Source organism: Schistocerca americana, chromosome 1 (genome assembly GCF_021461395.2).
Source record: "Schistocerca americana isolate TAMUIC-IGC-003095 chromosome 1, iqSchAmer2.1, whole genome shotgun sequence".
Lineage (NCBI taxonomy): Eukaryota > Metazoa > Arthropoda > Insecta > Orthoptera > Acrididae > Schistocerca > Schistocerca americana.
Window position 1 is genome coordinate 809,741,998 of NC_060119.1, and position 16,072 is coordinate 809,758,069.

The 16,072-nt window shown below is 42.8% G+C and overlaps 1 protein-coding gene across 1 annotated transcript in view; it reads left to right on the forward strand.

Annotated features, from left to right (window-relative positions):
• LOC124612746 (trypsin-1-like) overlaps positions 1-16,072 on the forward strand; it is a 115,408-nt gene that overhangs the window by 47,462 nt on the left and 51,874 nt on the right. Inside the window, exon 2 of the mRNA XM_047141133.1 lies at positions 15,648-15,944. Coding sequence (XP_046997089.1) covers positions 15,648-15,944 — 297 coding nt within the window. The remainder of the gene's footprint in view (positions 1-15,647; positions 15,945-16,072) is intronic.

The window sequence follows — 16,072 nt, forward strand, 5'->3', positions numbered from 1 at the left end:
GGCATAGGCGATTTTCTCATCATTCTTGCTTTAAGAGCTTGTGCAGCGTGTAATAAATGTTTTAGGATCCCCTGAGGCATTCCCAGACATTTATGGTATTTGAAATCAGTCAATGAAATTTACGACAAAGCAAAACCAATTATGACATAAAGGTATCGGTTTTGTTCTAAACTGATCTGTAGTACATTGTCAATATTGCATTTCACCACTAGACGTAAATGCTGCAAATTTCTCTCTTACTTGACTGGTAGACCTCCAAATCCGAGAACTAGTAACGTTGCCATTTGGCAACTTCACTTGCTTGCACTGTACACAGAATGTTACACCTGCGTGTATGTCTAGCTTAAGATCCCACAGTGATTGTCTGGAGCTCTCTTGTCACGTCTACACTGTAGCCTGTTGCCAAACTGTGGAAAGTCCCGTGATAAGGACGTGACGTTTGCCTCGAGCCTTGGCACGTCGGACTGTGAACATGAAACAAGAGCACAGGTAAAGACCTGAGGGCATAGCATGCAATAAAGTATGTCCATCAGCTGTCACTTTAGCCTATTTGGCTTCTGACACGGTCTTCCGCTGACTCTGAGTCTCAAACCTAGTGAGGTGGCGCAGTGGTTAGCACAGTGGACTCGTATTTGACAGAACTTCTGTTCAAATCCCTGTCCTGTCATCTAGATTTAGGTGTCCCATGGTTTCCGTAAATTCCTTGAGGTCAAAGTAGCGATGAAGATTGGGCTCCATCACGCTACTGACGTCGCCGTGGAGGGATGTTAAACTTTAAATCTTCCCTCCCCCTTTTTCCTTATTTGTACCTAGGGTTATTATTTATTTCCGATTTCTGCTACCAGTCTTTTTTTATTTTATGTTTAATCTAACATAATACATCGCGTTTCGAACATGTTCTGTTCCTCATCAGGCGTTTATACATACATACATATAGAGAAATGTTACTTAAAAATAAACAGTCTTATACTAGATTAATCTAGAACTCTCTGTCCATTGTTTGTTACTGTAGCGGCTGGTGTGGCGTTTGGGGGGAGGGGACCTTGGCCAGTTGTTAAGTGTCCGCAGTCATAGAATTACCTTCATCAATATGAACCATGGAAGTTAGTTGCGGAAACATTAAAGCATTACTAATCAAAAACGTTGAAGAACTTTGTCACTATCTTCGTCATGTCACGTACTGTTGGCAGTTTCAACATAGCCTAGGGAGTTGTGTTGGCGTGATACGTGTATGGCTTACGTCCACCAGAGAAATCCGAGCTCCTTTATCTGTTCAGAAGACTTCAGACATTGACATAGCGGCACTTCTACGCAAACAGTAAATCAGAAGCTGATAGTATTCCGGTCGCTGTAGTGAAAGCTGTTTTACTGAACGCGACAGTTTATCGGAACGTGTTCTTTTTTGTTGTTCTGCTGCTCACGTTCCCCCACACACTTCAAGCGTTAGAAAAATAGAAAATGCTGTCTCGTCGCATGCTGTTGGAAATTATTTATGTACCGTTATTAAATTCGTTCCTTACCAGGTAAGCTTGTCGGAAGCCATCGAAAAAGTTCAAAGAAAAGCAGCTCGTTTTGTATTGTCGCGAAACAGGGGAGAGCGTCATGGATATTGATACGTGAGTTGAGGTGGTGATCATTAAAACAAAGGCGTTTTTGATTGCAGAGAGACGTTTACATGAAATTGCGGTCTACAACTTTCTCCGATAAAGGCGAAAACGTTTTTTTAACGCTATCTACATAGGAAGAGATGATCACTGTAATAAAAAAAATCAGAACTTACACGGAAAAATGTAAGTGTTCGTTTTCCCCGCGAGCTGTTCAGGAGTGGAACGGTAGAGAACAGTATGAGTGATTCGATGAACCCTCTTCCAGGATCTGAAGTGTGAATTCCAGACTGGTCATCTACATCTACGTAGATGTACATAATCCCTGCTATTAACCCAAAGTCATTGTTTTCCTTCTTTAAATGTCCCTCACTTACCCCGCAAAGATGTTGTAGATATACTTTCACTTCCGTTGGGCATTAGCACATCCTTTCGTACCACAATAGGAATATAATGGACTGTCATTACCATGAACACAATACAGCATTACGTAATTATATGGTCCCATAGTCTGATAGCGGGTCTTGGGTTGAACATCACAATATACGAGTGTATACAGTATACTAGATGGCATTTATAAGAGTCGAGGGAGATGAAAGGGAAGCAGTGGTTGGGAAGGGAGTGAGAAAGGGTTGTAGCCTCTCCCCGATGTTATTCAATCTGTATATTGAGCAAGCAATGAAGGAAACAAAAAAAATTCGGAGTAGGTATTAAAATCCATGGAGAAGAAATTAAAACTTTAAGGTTCGCCGATGACATTGTAATTCTGTCAGACAGCAAAGGACTTCGACGAGCAGTTGAACGGAATGGACAGTGTCTTGAAAGGAGGATACAAGATGAACATCAACAAAAGCAAAACAAGGATAATGGAGTGTAGTCGAATTAAGTCGGGTGACGCTGAGGGAATTGGATTAAGAAATGAGACACTTAAAGTAGTAAAGGAGTTTTGCTATTTGGGGAGCAAAATAACTGATGATGGTCGAAGTGGAGAGGATATAAAATGTAGACTGTCAATATCAAGGAAATCGTTTCTGAAGAAGAGAAATTTGTTAACATCGAGTATATATTTAAGCGTCAGGAAGTCGTTTCTAAATGTATTTGTATGGAGTGTAGCCATGTATTCAAGTGAAACGTGGATGATAACTAGTTTGAACAAGAAGAGAATAGAAGCTTCCGAAATGTGGTGCTACAGAAGAATTCTGAAGATTAGATGTGTAGATCACATAACTAATGAGGAGGTATTAAACAGAATTGGGGAGAAGAGGAGTTTGTGGCACAACTTGACTAGAAGAAGGGATCGGTTGGTAGGATATGTTCTGCGGCATCAAGGGATCACGAATTTAGTATTGGAGGGCAGCATGGAGGGTAAAAATCGTAGAGGGAGACCAAGAGGTGAATACACTAAGCAGATTCAGAAGGATGTAGGCTGCAGTAGGTACTGGGAGATTAAGCAGCTTGCACAGGATATAGTAGCATGGAGAGCTGAATCAAACCAGTCTCTGGACTGAAGACCACAACAACAACAGTATACTTAGTTCAAATTTTGTGACCTGATGGATGTTATTCTGAACTGCTCATTTCAGTGGTCAATTGAAGTAAGAACTAACCCACGAGAGAGTGTTTTTGAATTATTGGATGTTGCAAGTTTGGTAACATCTGTAATTCGTAAATTACAGTAAAATTATTTGTAAGTTTTTCTATGAATTGTTGCACTGTTCTTTAGCTATGTAATTTGCCAGACGGGGAGGAAATTGTTAAGTTCTTTAAAATTATTATTTCTAGTATTGCCTCTACTAGTGTGGGTTAACACTGTCTTCGTCAAAAGGTGCCTCGAAAACTGAGCAGATATCTCACGTTTACTTTAATACTTCAGAGAACACTATTGCAGAGTCGCTAAACATAAGAAATAAAGATATTACGGTATCAGCCTTAAAAATGCAAAGCGTAAAAACGTCAGTTTTTTCTGTAGTGACTAAATTAAAACATAAAATGTTTCCAAACTTTCTTGTTGATTTCCTTTTACGCTAGAAAACAGAATACTAGAAAATTAAAAATTCTTCCATAAAGAAACTTGAAATCTGTGACCCAGTTCTAGATCAGAGCCGAGGAGTGTAGGTGCAATGCTACTTCATAGACTAAATCTTTGACCATACACGACGAGCGAGTGTAATGCTGGTTCTCTTCTCTCAATTCTTAGTACAAGTTATCGCTGAGTTAGGCCACCGTTCACAACGATAACGCCATAACAGTGAGAAAGTAATATTACCGAGCCGCCTAACAATGGAAAAGTTGTAGGTCAGTGAAAAGGATCTTGAACAATAAGTCAAGACAGAGTAAACAGGTATTTATTTGCTGTAATGGCTCACAAAAACCACAAAAAATTAAGAGAATAAATTCTCTAAAACTCAAATTGCAAAATGACGTTAACAATACGAGGAGGAACCAAGTGCGGAAGAGCGCAACAAGATCTGCTCGTCTGGGCAGCTCGCAAAATCGAAGTTAATGATACAACAAGATGCCGCAGATTATAAACAAATTAAGCAACACAATTAGCGTGACAAGATAAGCAAGTAGCCAGCTGCTCGGAATATCGATCGCATTACTGCAGTTGTGACATTTACATTACCTCAAAATCGTGCAGCCAAAGGCAGGTGGGAGACGAGTGACCAACACGGCAGGCGGCGATCGAATGGCCCTCCATATCTCCTTACTTTAAAAAAAAAAAAGAAACTATGTGATGGGGACGACTCAATGCTGTTGCCATTATGACTGACAAGAATATCGCTTATTTCACGAAAAAACGGGGAAACCTGCACAGACTTCCCACACATGGCGTTCAAAAAGCATCTTAACAAATAAGTTTTGTACTGGAATGGAGCAGCTTCCCATCGATTGGTTGGCTTCTTCGCACCAAGCATGGTAGAGGGCGACTCAGTTCGATGGATACATCAATTTTGGAGCGAAAGCAACGGACTTTTCCATACTAGTTGGGTGGCTTTCCTCCTTGCAAATGTACCCAGTAAACTCTAAAAGAAATTAACCATTAAATGGTGGCAAATATGAATCAGTTATCATATAGGTACGTGCGACGGTAGTGGCACGAACTACAATTAAATTTGTGTCAAAACACCAAAGGAGAAACAGATATTTTGTTAATTGTAGTCACAACGTTAATAAAGCAGTCCTGGATCTTCTTTTCTTCATTATTCTCTCGAAGACTTTCAGAAAAATAACTGTGTTTAGGTGGTATGAATGCAAATAACTGATTTGTCACTCAGTTCTTTTGTCGATAGGACTGTCGCGAAGCGGGGAGCTGGGGTCGAATTGTGACCAGGAGGTCGAGCACGGTGTGTGGGTGAACGGTCCAGTTCAAGCCCATAGACGTCTATTACACAGTGGTATCCGCAATAACATTTATCTGTCGTGCAAAGTGTACAGAGTTGTAAGTGTGCGCCTTCTTAACTGAATGGTCAGCTCGACTGATCGTCATGCAGCGGGCCTGGGTTCGATTCCCAGCCGGGTCGGAGATTTTCTCCGCTCAGGACCTGGGTGTCGTGTTGTCCTCATCATTTCATCAAAACCGGCAGTGTGGCGTCAACTGAAAAGACTTGTAACTCAGCGGTCGAACTTCCCCAGGTGGGGACTCTAGGCCATCACTGCCACGGATGGCAACCAAAGTGGTCCTGCTATGAAATGAAATGGCACCCCAGGCCATCATTCCTGGTGTCAGGCTGGATGGCAAGTGACAGCCAGGTTGGTATCGCACCGCTGTCGAGGGCGTCTCCAGACACGTCTTCGGCCTCGAACCTCATTGACTGGAGTAGAACTGTCTTCAGTGATGAGAACCTGCTGCGAATTGAGCCCAGGTGACGATCGAAGACGTGTCTGGAGGCGCCCTGGACAGGAGTGCGATACCAACCAGGCTGTCACTTGCCATACAGTACGACAACAAGGACTGATGATCTGGGGAGCCATTTCATTTCACAGCAAGATTCCTTCGGTTGTCATCCGCGGCACCCTTACAGCACAGCGTTATGTCGACGACATTCTATATCCCGTTTTGTTGCCCTTCATGGCAAGCCATCCTGGGCTTACATTGCAGCAAAATGGTCACCCGCATACGACGAGAAATTAAACCGCTTGACTTGGTGGTTGCCAAACCCTACCTTAGCCAGCAAGGTCGCCGGATCTCTCCCCAACTGAGACCGTTTCAAGCATTGTGGGCAAGGCCATCCTAAAAGTTTGCGATTTTAACGATCTAACGTGCCAGTTGGACAGATTTAGGACGATATCCATCAAAAGGACATCCAGCAACTTAATCAATCAATGCTTAGCCGAATAGCTGCTTGTTTAATTCTTAAGGTTCTTTTCTTGAACAAATCACCCGTTTTTTCAGAAATTGTAATCATTTGTTTGTCTGTGCATGTACAGTGTCAGACATAAAAACTGACCGCCGGCTGGCCGCCACAGAAACTAAGTCCGAGTACTTCAAATAAGGTGGCCAATAAAACCGACCGCTCCTGACAACGCTAAGTCCGGCAGTCTGCACAATCTGGCAACACTGTAAGATGCAGAAATGTCAGAAGGAATGGTTGTCTACTTTCGAGACGTTGTCGTGTTGTGTGAGCCTGTCGTCTAGTGGTTATCTCCGTGCATTTTAAACTTATAGTCAAGCGTTCGCGTTCAACTGTGTCTCCTTTTCTATTCGGCCCTCGTCTAAGGTTGAGAGTCTGATTGAGCTGTGAAGATAATTCGCTTCACAGTCTACCCACCAGAAATAACAAATACTTCCAGTAACAATTCCGCAGGACAGCTCGTGGCTGCGTCGCGATCAGAACAGCTTATACTCGAGCGTTTCCTCGCGCTGCAGCGGCTACTGGGCACCAGCCAGACGCCACGCGCCGCCCAGGTGATCACGGCGCGGCGCTGTCGTTTTCGAATTTGAAGTTCTAGTTATCATCTTTCAGTTTAGCATTGGATTTTGCATACTTGAAAATCTTGAACTACGGTTAAGCGTTGCAAAATTGGGTCGCACGTGGAAAAATATTTGAACTGTGTGTGGAGCGAGTGCTTTTGGGGAAAACACGCCAGAAAAAGATATTCTTGTTTCAACAAAGATCTTTCTGGCATGAATGAATCTCAACATTAAGAAAGTATCGACTACTGATATAAGTGATATATTACCATCTAACCATCATGCGACATTTGCATTCAACAGGCAAGGTTCAGACATCTGGTGTAGGAGTACTGCATGCTCTAATTCGAAAAACAAAAATCAATGGCGTGACTATTACTACAGTTTTGCTTCAACGTAATCAGGTCGCTCATTGAGCATTCCTGTGCAGTACTGTTATTGGTGACGTGTTACGATGCCTTTATCCTTAACTTCCTAATACATGAAATGCTGACCCCTACCAAAAGACGTAAACTGGAGCAAAGACTAGCGTGAACATAATATTTTGCAACTGGTAGCTTCAAAAGTGTTTCGCGCTACGAATTCTTCCCCTGAGGGTGTGTACATCACAGCTGGAATTTGTTGCCAACAACTGAGACACCTTTCGGTCGCTGTGTGTCTGCGTAATTGACTGGCGCGAGTGTTGTTCAACAGACAGCAGTCGTCACTTTCAATGGACTCAATGACTGCATGTATGTGCGTGTGTGCGTGTTCACGCACAATCTGAAACAATACTATTAACATCAGAGAGACAAGCAACAATAAATATTGCATCAAATATAACTGTAAAGTATTTTAATGCAATGGCTAGTTACTACAAACTAAATTTTTACCCAATCCATGTCCTACATACTACGTTAAGTACGAAGTATTAACTCCATAATATCGCTAGCAGAGACAGTGCGCGCTTGTCGCGGCTCGCGACGAGTGCAGCCGCGATTTGTTTATGTTGGCTGAGCGTGGACACTGCAGCAGACGCTTCGCCATAAGCAGAAAGAAATCACCTTGGCTCTGACTGCAGTGAGAAGACATCACTACCTGTATGTTCTTATAGTAACCAGTGTGAGACTCTACTCACTGGTGCCATGGAGCAATCGGAACGGGTATCATGTCATTAGTCATCAAAATATTAACCAGTGATGAAATGTCCACTCTATTTGAATCCCAAAAAATAGGAACCTTCTCACAAAGTAATATGAGGTGATATCAAAATTTATCCAACACACAAAAATTAACTGCAGAGCTTTCATGCACGCAGTAGTAGTACACAAGGAAATATTATGTCTTGGAAGCGTGTACTTCATTTCGTCCTCTCATATCGACGTCCTTGTTTTAGTATGAAGTGGGTTCAAATGGCTCTGAGCACTATGGGACTTAACAGCTGTGGTCATCAGTCCCCTAGAACTTAGAACTACTTAAACCTAACTAACCTAAGGACATCACACACATCCATGCCCGAGGCAGGATTCGAACCTGCGACCGTAGCAGTCTCGCGGTTCCGGACTGCGCGCCTAGAACCGCGAGACCACCGCGGCCGGCTATGAAGTGGGAAAATAAACACAAAAAACTAAAGTTTCTGAGAAGCATGTTAGTCATTTCCTCTTCTCATATCATAGCTTTTTAGTATGAAGTGAAAAATAAACAGTTTAGGATTCTGAAGTACAATATGACACCAGATTCTTATCGTAGGCGCTATCGGAAACGCAAAAAGCAGGGAGCTCTCCATTCTTTTGTCCAACAGTCAGTTTTCTTTCATGCATTACTACCACTCGCAGATTCTTATTGAAGGAGTTGCGGGCATCAAGTTCTTCAGCAGAATGAGACTTATGCCATTGTGCTAATTACCGTATAGAAAAAATGCAACAAAGACGAGTTCCCCTAGAGCAGTGAAGATATTTGCACTTGTGTGTATTCAGAAATGACTGCCAGCTGCCACAACACTTCACAGAATTAATTCTACAGGCAACACAACTGTGAGTGCACTTCAGACTTAATTCAGTAAGTCGTCAGGAGACGGAAACGTCAAATTAACGTCGCTTTCCGAGTCATATTCAATCCAAAATGAGGTGTTATTAAGGTAGTTGAGTGTTCTAGCAATTACACGTTCGGAATTCTCATATGAGTATTTCGATAGCCAAAAGAACCCGTTAGTGTGAAACCATCGGGAACTACATTAATATCAAACTGCATCAACTCGAGACAATACGTGGACTCTTCCCTTCGATGGGTACCCTCTTACAGTTATTTAGGATTCTCTCTGTCCAAGGCGTAATGCAAATGGAACTACACAGTCGTGAGGAGTTTTCCGCTATTCTTGACAAACATCAGCAACTTGTAATCACTGTGAGTAACAACTGTGTGGTGATGATGGTACAGGCTGTCAGTGGATGTGGTGGTGTTACGCTGTCAAACTGCTTACAGTAACGTTATGCTGGCGCACATTATCTAGCGCTGACTATCTAAGTAAAGATAGTGTGGTGGCGTCGTCGCTTTTCTTTATTCGGCATCGATTTAACGAACGTAGCACTCCATTCACGAGCTGCTAATGATACAGTATGACTACAGAGATCATCGTGAAGGTATTACATTAATTATGCAGTGAATTGCTTGACAAATATTACCGTCAGCTATGCAGCTGAAATGACTCACTACACATGTACTCTATGTTGCACTTGGTTAAGAAGTGATCACCTCGCTGCAATCCTGCTTCTACTGTTCGTAAATACTTGTATACTGACCATTAGTTATTTGACTAAATATGCGCTACAGTCTGATTCGCATGTATATGACATAGATTAGCGCCTTCACAAAGCAATGACTAAGGAATGGATGCTGTTCAAGTCCCATTACGTTTACGGCAAGACATGTTCGCAAATCACCTGTATTTCCTCAAAAAACAATTGCATCTTAAATATCGAAGGAGAGACGTGCACATTGTCACAGGGCGTTGAAATACAGCAACGGTGGCAGATGAATATTTGTGCCCAACCGGGGTTCGAACGTAGACCTCCTGCATAGTAGGCAGACGCGCTGACCATTGCACTATCGGGACGCAACGGTCAACCCCCCCTGCAGGACCTTGTCTACACACGCACCTCGTCCGATTCAAATTCCCATCATTGGCGCACACCACACACCCGGTATCCCTGTCCATTATTCCACTCGCTCGCAGCTACACTATATTCCAGCGAGGGTTCGGACGATGACGTGAGTCTAACACTGAAATCTTTCGATGGGCCTTTGAGACCTGAATAATTATACAGGATGTTTCAGGGGGAATAGTAAGTATTGTAGGAGGTGGTAGTATAGACAAATTACAGAAAAATGCCATATTACATGTGTCCAATTTTTATTGAGTACATACAGCTGGATTCAATGCATTTTCGTTTCGTTTGTTGGTGCTTACAAGACCCAGTTGTCTACACTTCCTTGAAAATGAGCTTCCGGCATTATTGGAAGAGGTTCCTTTGGCTACAAGAATGCGTATGTTCCTCCAGCACCACGGGACTCATGCACATTCTAGTCGTCAGGTGACATATCACACAAACCTAACATTTCCCGGAAGATGGATCAGTAGATATGGGCACTTTTATTGGCCAGCAGGGACGCAGACCTTATCCCTTAGGATTTTTGCCCGTGGGGATGATTGAAAGTCCACAAAGAAAAAGTAATCCCACGAGCCGAATTGATCGTTCGCATTATGAATAGCGCAGCCCTCATAAAAGAACGCAAAGTCGACCTTAGAAGAGCTACACGTGGTTTATTAAGAGAAGTCAAAAGTGCATGGAAGTTGGTGGGGAATTTTTGAAAATCAACTTCGAAACTCATTTTCCTATGTTTTGAGTTTTTTAGGGTTGCGTACTAACAGCTGTATCACTGTACTCAATAAAACTTGACATATTTATATGCAATTTTTATGCAATTCATGTATACTACCACCTGCTAAAATGTCCACTATTCCTCCTGAAACACCCTGTGTATGCATATATGTGTGGTGTCTATTCTTTCGGACATGTCCGAAAGAAAAGACCCCACAAATCTGGTTTCGAACCTGGTCAGGCCAAATTTTCATCTGCCGCCCTAGCTGTATCTTAACTCCCTGTAACTGCCTGAACATCTGTTGTCTTTCGATATCCGACCACACACACACACACACACACACACACACACACACACACACACACACACACACACACACATATATATATATATATATATATATATATATATATATATATATATAAGTGCTATTCGGGAAATGTTTGAAAACTCAGTGATAGTGACGGACTGGACCTGCATTAACCTACTCATTTCACTAAGTATAGCTGTAATTTTCTGAACAATTCATATTTAATAAGTGACAGCGATTTGGAAATTTTACCTTTGCGAGATGGTTACTTTATATATTAATTACACTGTCTCTCATCGTTTACTTCGTGGGAATCCTGCTTCTTTCTGCCCTAGCTTATACAACAGCAATGAGTGAATGCTTGCATTCTTGATATCTCACTGGTTGTGCTACTGCAACTGTAGCCAAAGAAAATCCCGCTAGAAAATTATCTTTCAAGTCAGATGGTATTGCTCCTCCTCTACTGTCACTGAAAACGATCACAACGAAATTAAGTATAGGAACCCTACGAAACCCTTGAGTTCATACTGCGGAGCTGTGCAGATGAAAAAAGTAGTTTTTCTCAATTATCAGGTGACAGTTGGAGTTTATCAAATTATACTAATTATGACTGCATTATTAATTGTTGTATCATAGGCGCTTTTCTCCCGCTTATTGTAACTATTTTTTGAATGTTAGTGCTGGAAGAATAGAAACATGAGATTTTCGCAATATGGAATATTCGAATTCACCAAGTCTTCGCATTTCGAGCAACGGCAGAATATCCGTCAGAAAAGTTGACAACGGAAGTAAGGTCATGTGTGTCTTTTGGTGGGTGTGTCAATGACAGTGATCTCAATAACAATATTGTATAGCAAGGATACGTTGCCAAGTCGACGACTGGAGAAGCTCCAAAATTGTGAACTGTGTCTGGTGAATACGCTTACAAGGTTTCGGTCCGATTAAGACAATAAAACACAAATAATTATCGCAGTTATTAATTTATGGCGTTTCGTTTTCACTCAGTGCATCGATGTATTACAAGTAATTACACTCTAGTCCCTAAACCTAGTTACAGAAATGTGAATAAGAACCATTGAAATATGAGGATATTTCCGTCCTTGCCAGTCACAACTTTGAGACGAAGCTATAGTCACTTCCGAGGTCACTCACAGAACACATCAGCTGGTATCCTTCCTGACAGTATAACTGAAACTTGGCATCAACGCAGAATATGTTTGACAACTCTGACCGACGAGTTACTTCCTTGATGGCACAGAACTATCCTGCTAAATTCGCTTGATATTACAGTGTCATTTCAACTGAATAATGTGATTTTCTCATGAGATGTGAAATACGGATGTTAGTTAATACTTTTGAGTCAACGAAAATCGTTCCACATGGGAAATACAACTACTCTCGTCTCTTATGTTGCGATTTATCTGTCGTAGGGACTAGTGGGCTAGTAAGTAAGACACACCTGCCGCACCTCTTCGTTAGCTCCGAGGCCCATCCCGACGTCACTTACTTCCGAGGTACTCGTCAGAACGCCACGGTGTGGATTTAGGGTATGGCATTTTCATACTTTTTTAATGAGAGCGTTGCAGGGTTGTTAGATTACTGGCATTATTTAACGAGCAACTACACGATTTTACGGCGCAAAGCGTCGCATGGTACGCTCTTTGCGAATTACTTGGGGTCGTTGTTTACGCACCCTCCAGATCATTGGGATGTACCGGGTGTGAGAAGAGACTGATATATCGCACGTGATGGAATGATGAGAGACATCAACGGTAATTACAGGGTGTTTCACCCTCGCTTAACGAGAACACGACCAGGACATCCCGCCGTCTGGCTGCTGTGGGCACCCCCGAGAGAAAAAAGAACAAAAAAGAATTAAAAAATAAAAACATAAGAACAAAATGAACAACAAATAAAATATAATAAAGTATTTTACCCCTTCCTTTATCATTTTCTTTTTTTTAATAAAATGTTCAGAGGCATATTTAATTTTTGTTCGTGGGCGGAGCCTGAAGTGGTGGCGCACGACCGTCCTAGTTAGCTTTAGGATTAAAGTGGCGGTGGCACAAGCTTTGTTTCCCTTTTTAGGTTAGATAGGTTTGGGGGTAGTATGGGTGATAGGGCCAACGCCTGAATTGGAAGAGGTCTAAACACTACAAAAAATAAAAAATACAAAAAGTAAAATTAAGTAAAAACAAAAACTTAAAAAATAAAGGAGGTAACTTGCTTGCCTACCAGGTGCAAGCTGCTTTCATTCGCCTTTCGAGACTCGTTGAAAGCCATAAAATGGCTCTGAGCACTATGGGACTCAACTGCTGTGGTCATAAGTCCCTTAGAACTTAGAACTACTTAAACCTAACTAACCTAAGGACAGCACACAACACCCAGCCATCACGAGGCAGAGAAAATCCCTGACCCCGCCGGGAATCGAACCCGGGAACCCGGGCGTGGGAAGCGAGAACGCTACCGCACGACCACGAGATGCGGGCTTGAAAGCCATATTTTTAATTCTTTTGTAGCAGAGCTACAAGCAGGAAGATGGAAACTCAATAAGGGAATCGTAAGACAACGCTCGAGCAAAATTCGTCTTGCCACTTTCAGTACCCCTTACCGTCAGAGCGAAAACCTTATGGTACTGCAAAATTCATAATACCACTTTTAGTTTTTGCCGACATATTTTTTGTGGTTGTGAATACGTAATTTTATCTATGAACTGCCACATTTTCATAATACTTGAGTATAGTATAGGACAGGAAGTAAATACAGACCTCTTCGAAGTCAAAAGTCGGTAATATCCTACTAATTCGCGTTAAAGTAGGCACAATCGTCTTACAGACACTTAATGCTTTATTAAGGGAGACTGCCGTCATAATGTTTCTGTAGTTACTTGAATAAGTTAGTACAGTGGATACTTCAATTGCGTTTTCCATTAGTTTATTGAACGCAAGAGTAATCATCAAAGAGAAGTTAATCAGCAACAGTACATTCTTTCACACTATCTAAAACAATCTTACAATGGTAAAGTACTTTTCAAATTCTACGCCTGTAGAAACGTACTGGTTGAAACGATGTCATTAAATCAGTGAAATTTGAAGAGCATTTTCGTCTACAAATGAATTGCGTTGACGGTTAACCGTTCAAGAGAAGTAAAGACAAAAGTTTACGAGTATACGATCAGAGGAACAAGAGCCTGAGAGATGACTTCCCTATCAATTTCCTGGATAGTTCTGTTTCTCAAATCAACAGAGTGCGTTATCATGCAGTAGCAGACGTGATGTAGTTTGGTCGATCTATTTTCTTACACTGCGACAAAAATGTCTTAATTGTTCACAAAAAATTCCAGCTGTGATGCACACACCCTTGGGAAGAATTCGTAGAGCAAAGCACACTTTTGGAGCTATCAGATGGAAAACATTATTTCACACTTCTCTTTTCTCCAGTTTAAGTCTTTTTGTAGGGCTCAGCCTTTCATTCCTTCGTAGGAAGATAACGATAAAGGCATCATAACTCGTCAGCAGTAACAGTATTGCATAGGAATGTTCAGTGAGCGACCTGAAGACGTTCAAGAAAAATTGCAATAATAGTCACTGCGTTGATTTTTGTTGTTTCGAATTAGAGCATGCAGTACTCCTGCACCAGACTTCGGAACCTTGCCCGTTGAATGCAAATGCATGATTGTTAAATGGTAGCCCATCAATTATATCAGTAGTCCAGATTGTTTAATGTGAAAAATCATTCATGCCAGAAAGACCTTTATTGAAACAAGAGAATCTCTTTCTGGCGCATTTTTGCCAAAAGCACTCGCTCCACACACAGTTCAAATCAATCGAGCAGCCTCCTCTGCACGCACCCCTTTATTGTACCAAAAATAAATATTGTTTTACAAAAGTTACACGTTTTTCCACCCCGTGACCCAATTTTGCAACGCTTAACCGAAGTTCATGATTTTCAAGTATGTAAAATCCAATGCTAAACTGCAAGATGATAACTAGATCTTCAGATTCGAAAAAGACAGTTGATATATACACTGATAGCGCCGCGCCGCGCCGTGACGTGATCAACTGGGCGGCGCTGGATTTCAGGTGACGGGTGGTGTCTGGAAGGTGGCCGGCAGCCGCTGCAGCGCGAGGAAACGCTCGAGCGTAAGCTGTTCTGACCGCGACGCAGCCACGGGCTGTCCTGCGTAATTGTTGCTGGAAGTATTTGTTATTTGTGGTGGGTGGAATGTGAAGCGAATTATCTTTGATGCTCAGTCAAACTCGTAACTTTAGACGAGGGCCGAAACGTGATTTAAAAAAAGTAGCTACACTTGGACGCGAACACGCGACTACAAGTTTAGACTGCACGACTATTACCAGTAGACCACGGGCTCAGACACCACGACAACCTCTCCGAAGTAGACAACACCTCCTCCTGACACTTCTGCATCTTACAGTGTTGCCAGATTGTGTAGATTGCCGGACTTGCGGTCGGTTTTATTGGACACCTCAAGTGAACGACACGCACTTAGTCTCAGTGGCGGCCGGCCGGCCGGCGGTCAGTTTTTATGTCTAAGACTGTACATCACATCTACAGATTTCCATCCCACCTTTTCCTTTACCAAAAGTACTTTGGGAGTTGTTTTATCCTGAGCCTTGTTTGCGTCTGGAACAAGGGACTGATTACCCTGTAGTTTGGTCCCTTTATCCCTCAAACCAACCTTCCGTCCCATTCGGATATTGCCTTCATGGTGCGTGTTTTCTTTATCTTAGAGTGAATTTTATGTTAAAATGCTATAAATGTAAAATAAAATTAAAATAAAATAAACGCAGAGCTGTTGCTGCCATAGCCATATTGTCCAAGGCGAAGAGCTGTTGTCGCCCTCTTACATGCTCCACTGTCACTCGCTTTGTTTTGGTGGAGGAGCTATTATGTGGTACGATAAGTGAGAGTTGAGAGCAATCGTACGGCCGGTCCTCAGGGTCGCCGTGCCGCACGCGCAGCGGCGAGTCGGGCGTGTGCCAGCCGCTGCACCGCTGCCGGCACGTGCTGTGGAAGCAGCCCACGGCCTGCTCGCGGCACTCCGTCTGCTGCCCCGGCGCCGCCGGGCCGCCCACCGCCGCCTCCTCCGCCTCCACCGCCGCCTCCTCCGCCTCCACCGCCGCGTCCTCCGCCGCCTACAGTGCACCGACGCCTCGTACCACAGCTGCAACCGCTACCACGCAGAGGGACACCAGGACGACCACACAACGAGCAGGCTTGTCCAAAAGTCAACAGAGTGAGTATGTCCCCCAACCCTGGCGAACAACTACACTACTGGCCGTTAAAATCGCTACACCACGAAAATGACGTGCTACAGGAAGAAGATGCTGTGATATGCAAATGATTAGCTTTTCAGAGCATTCA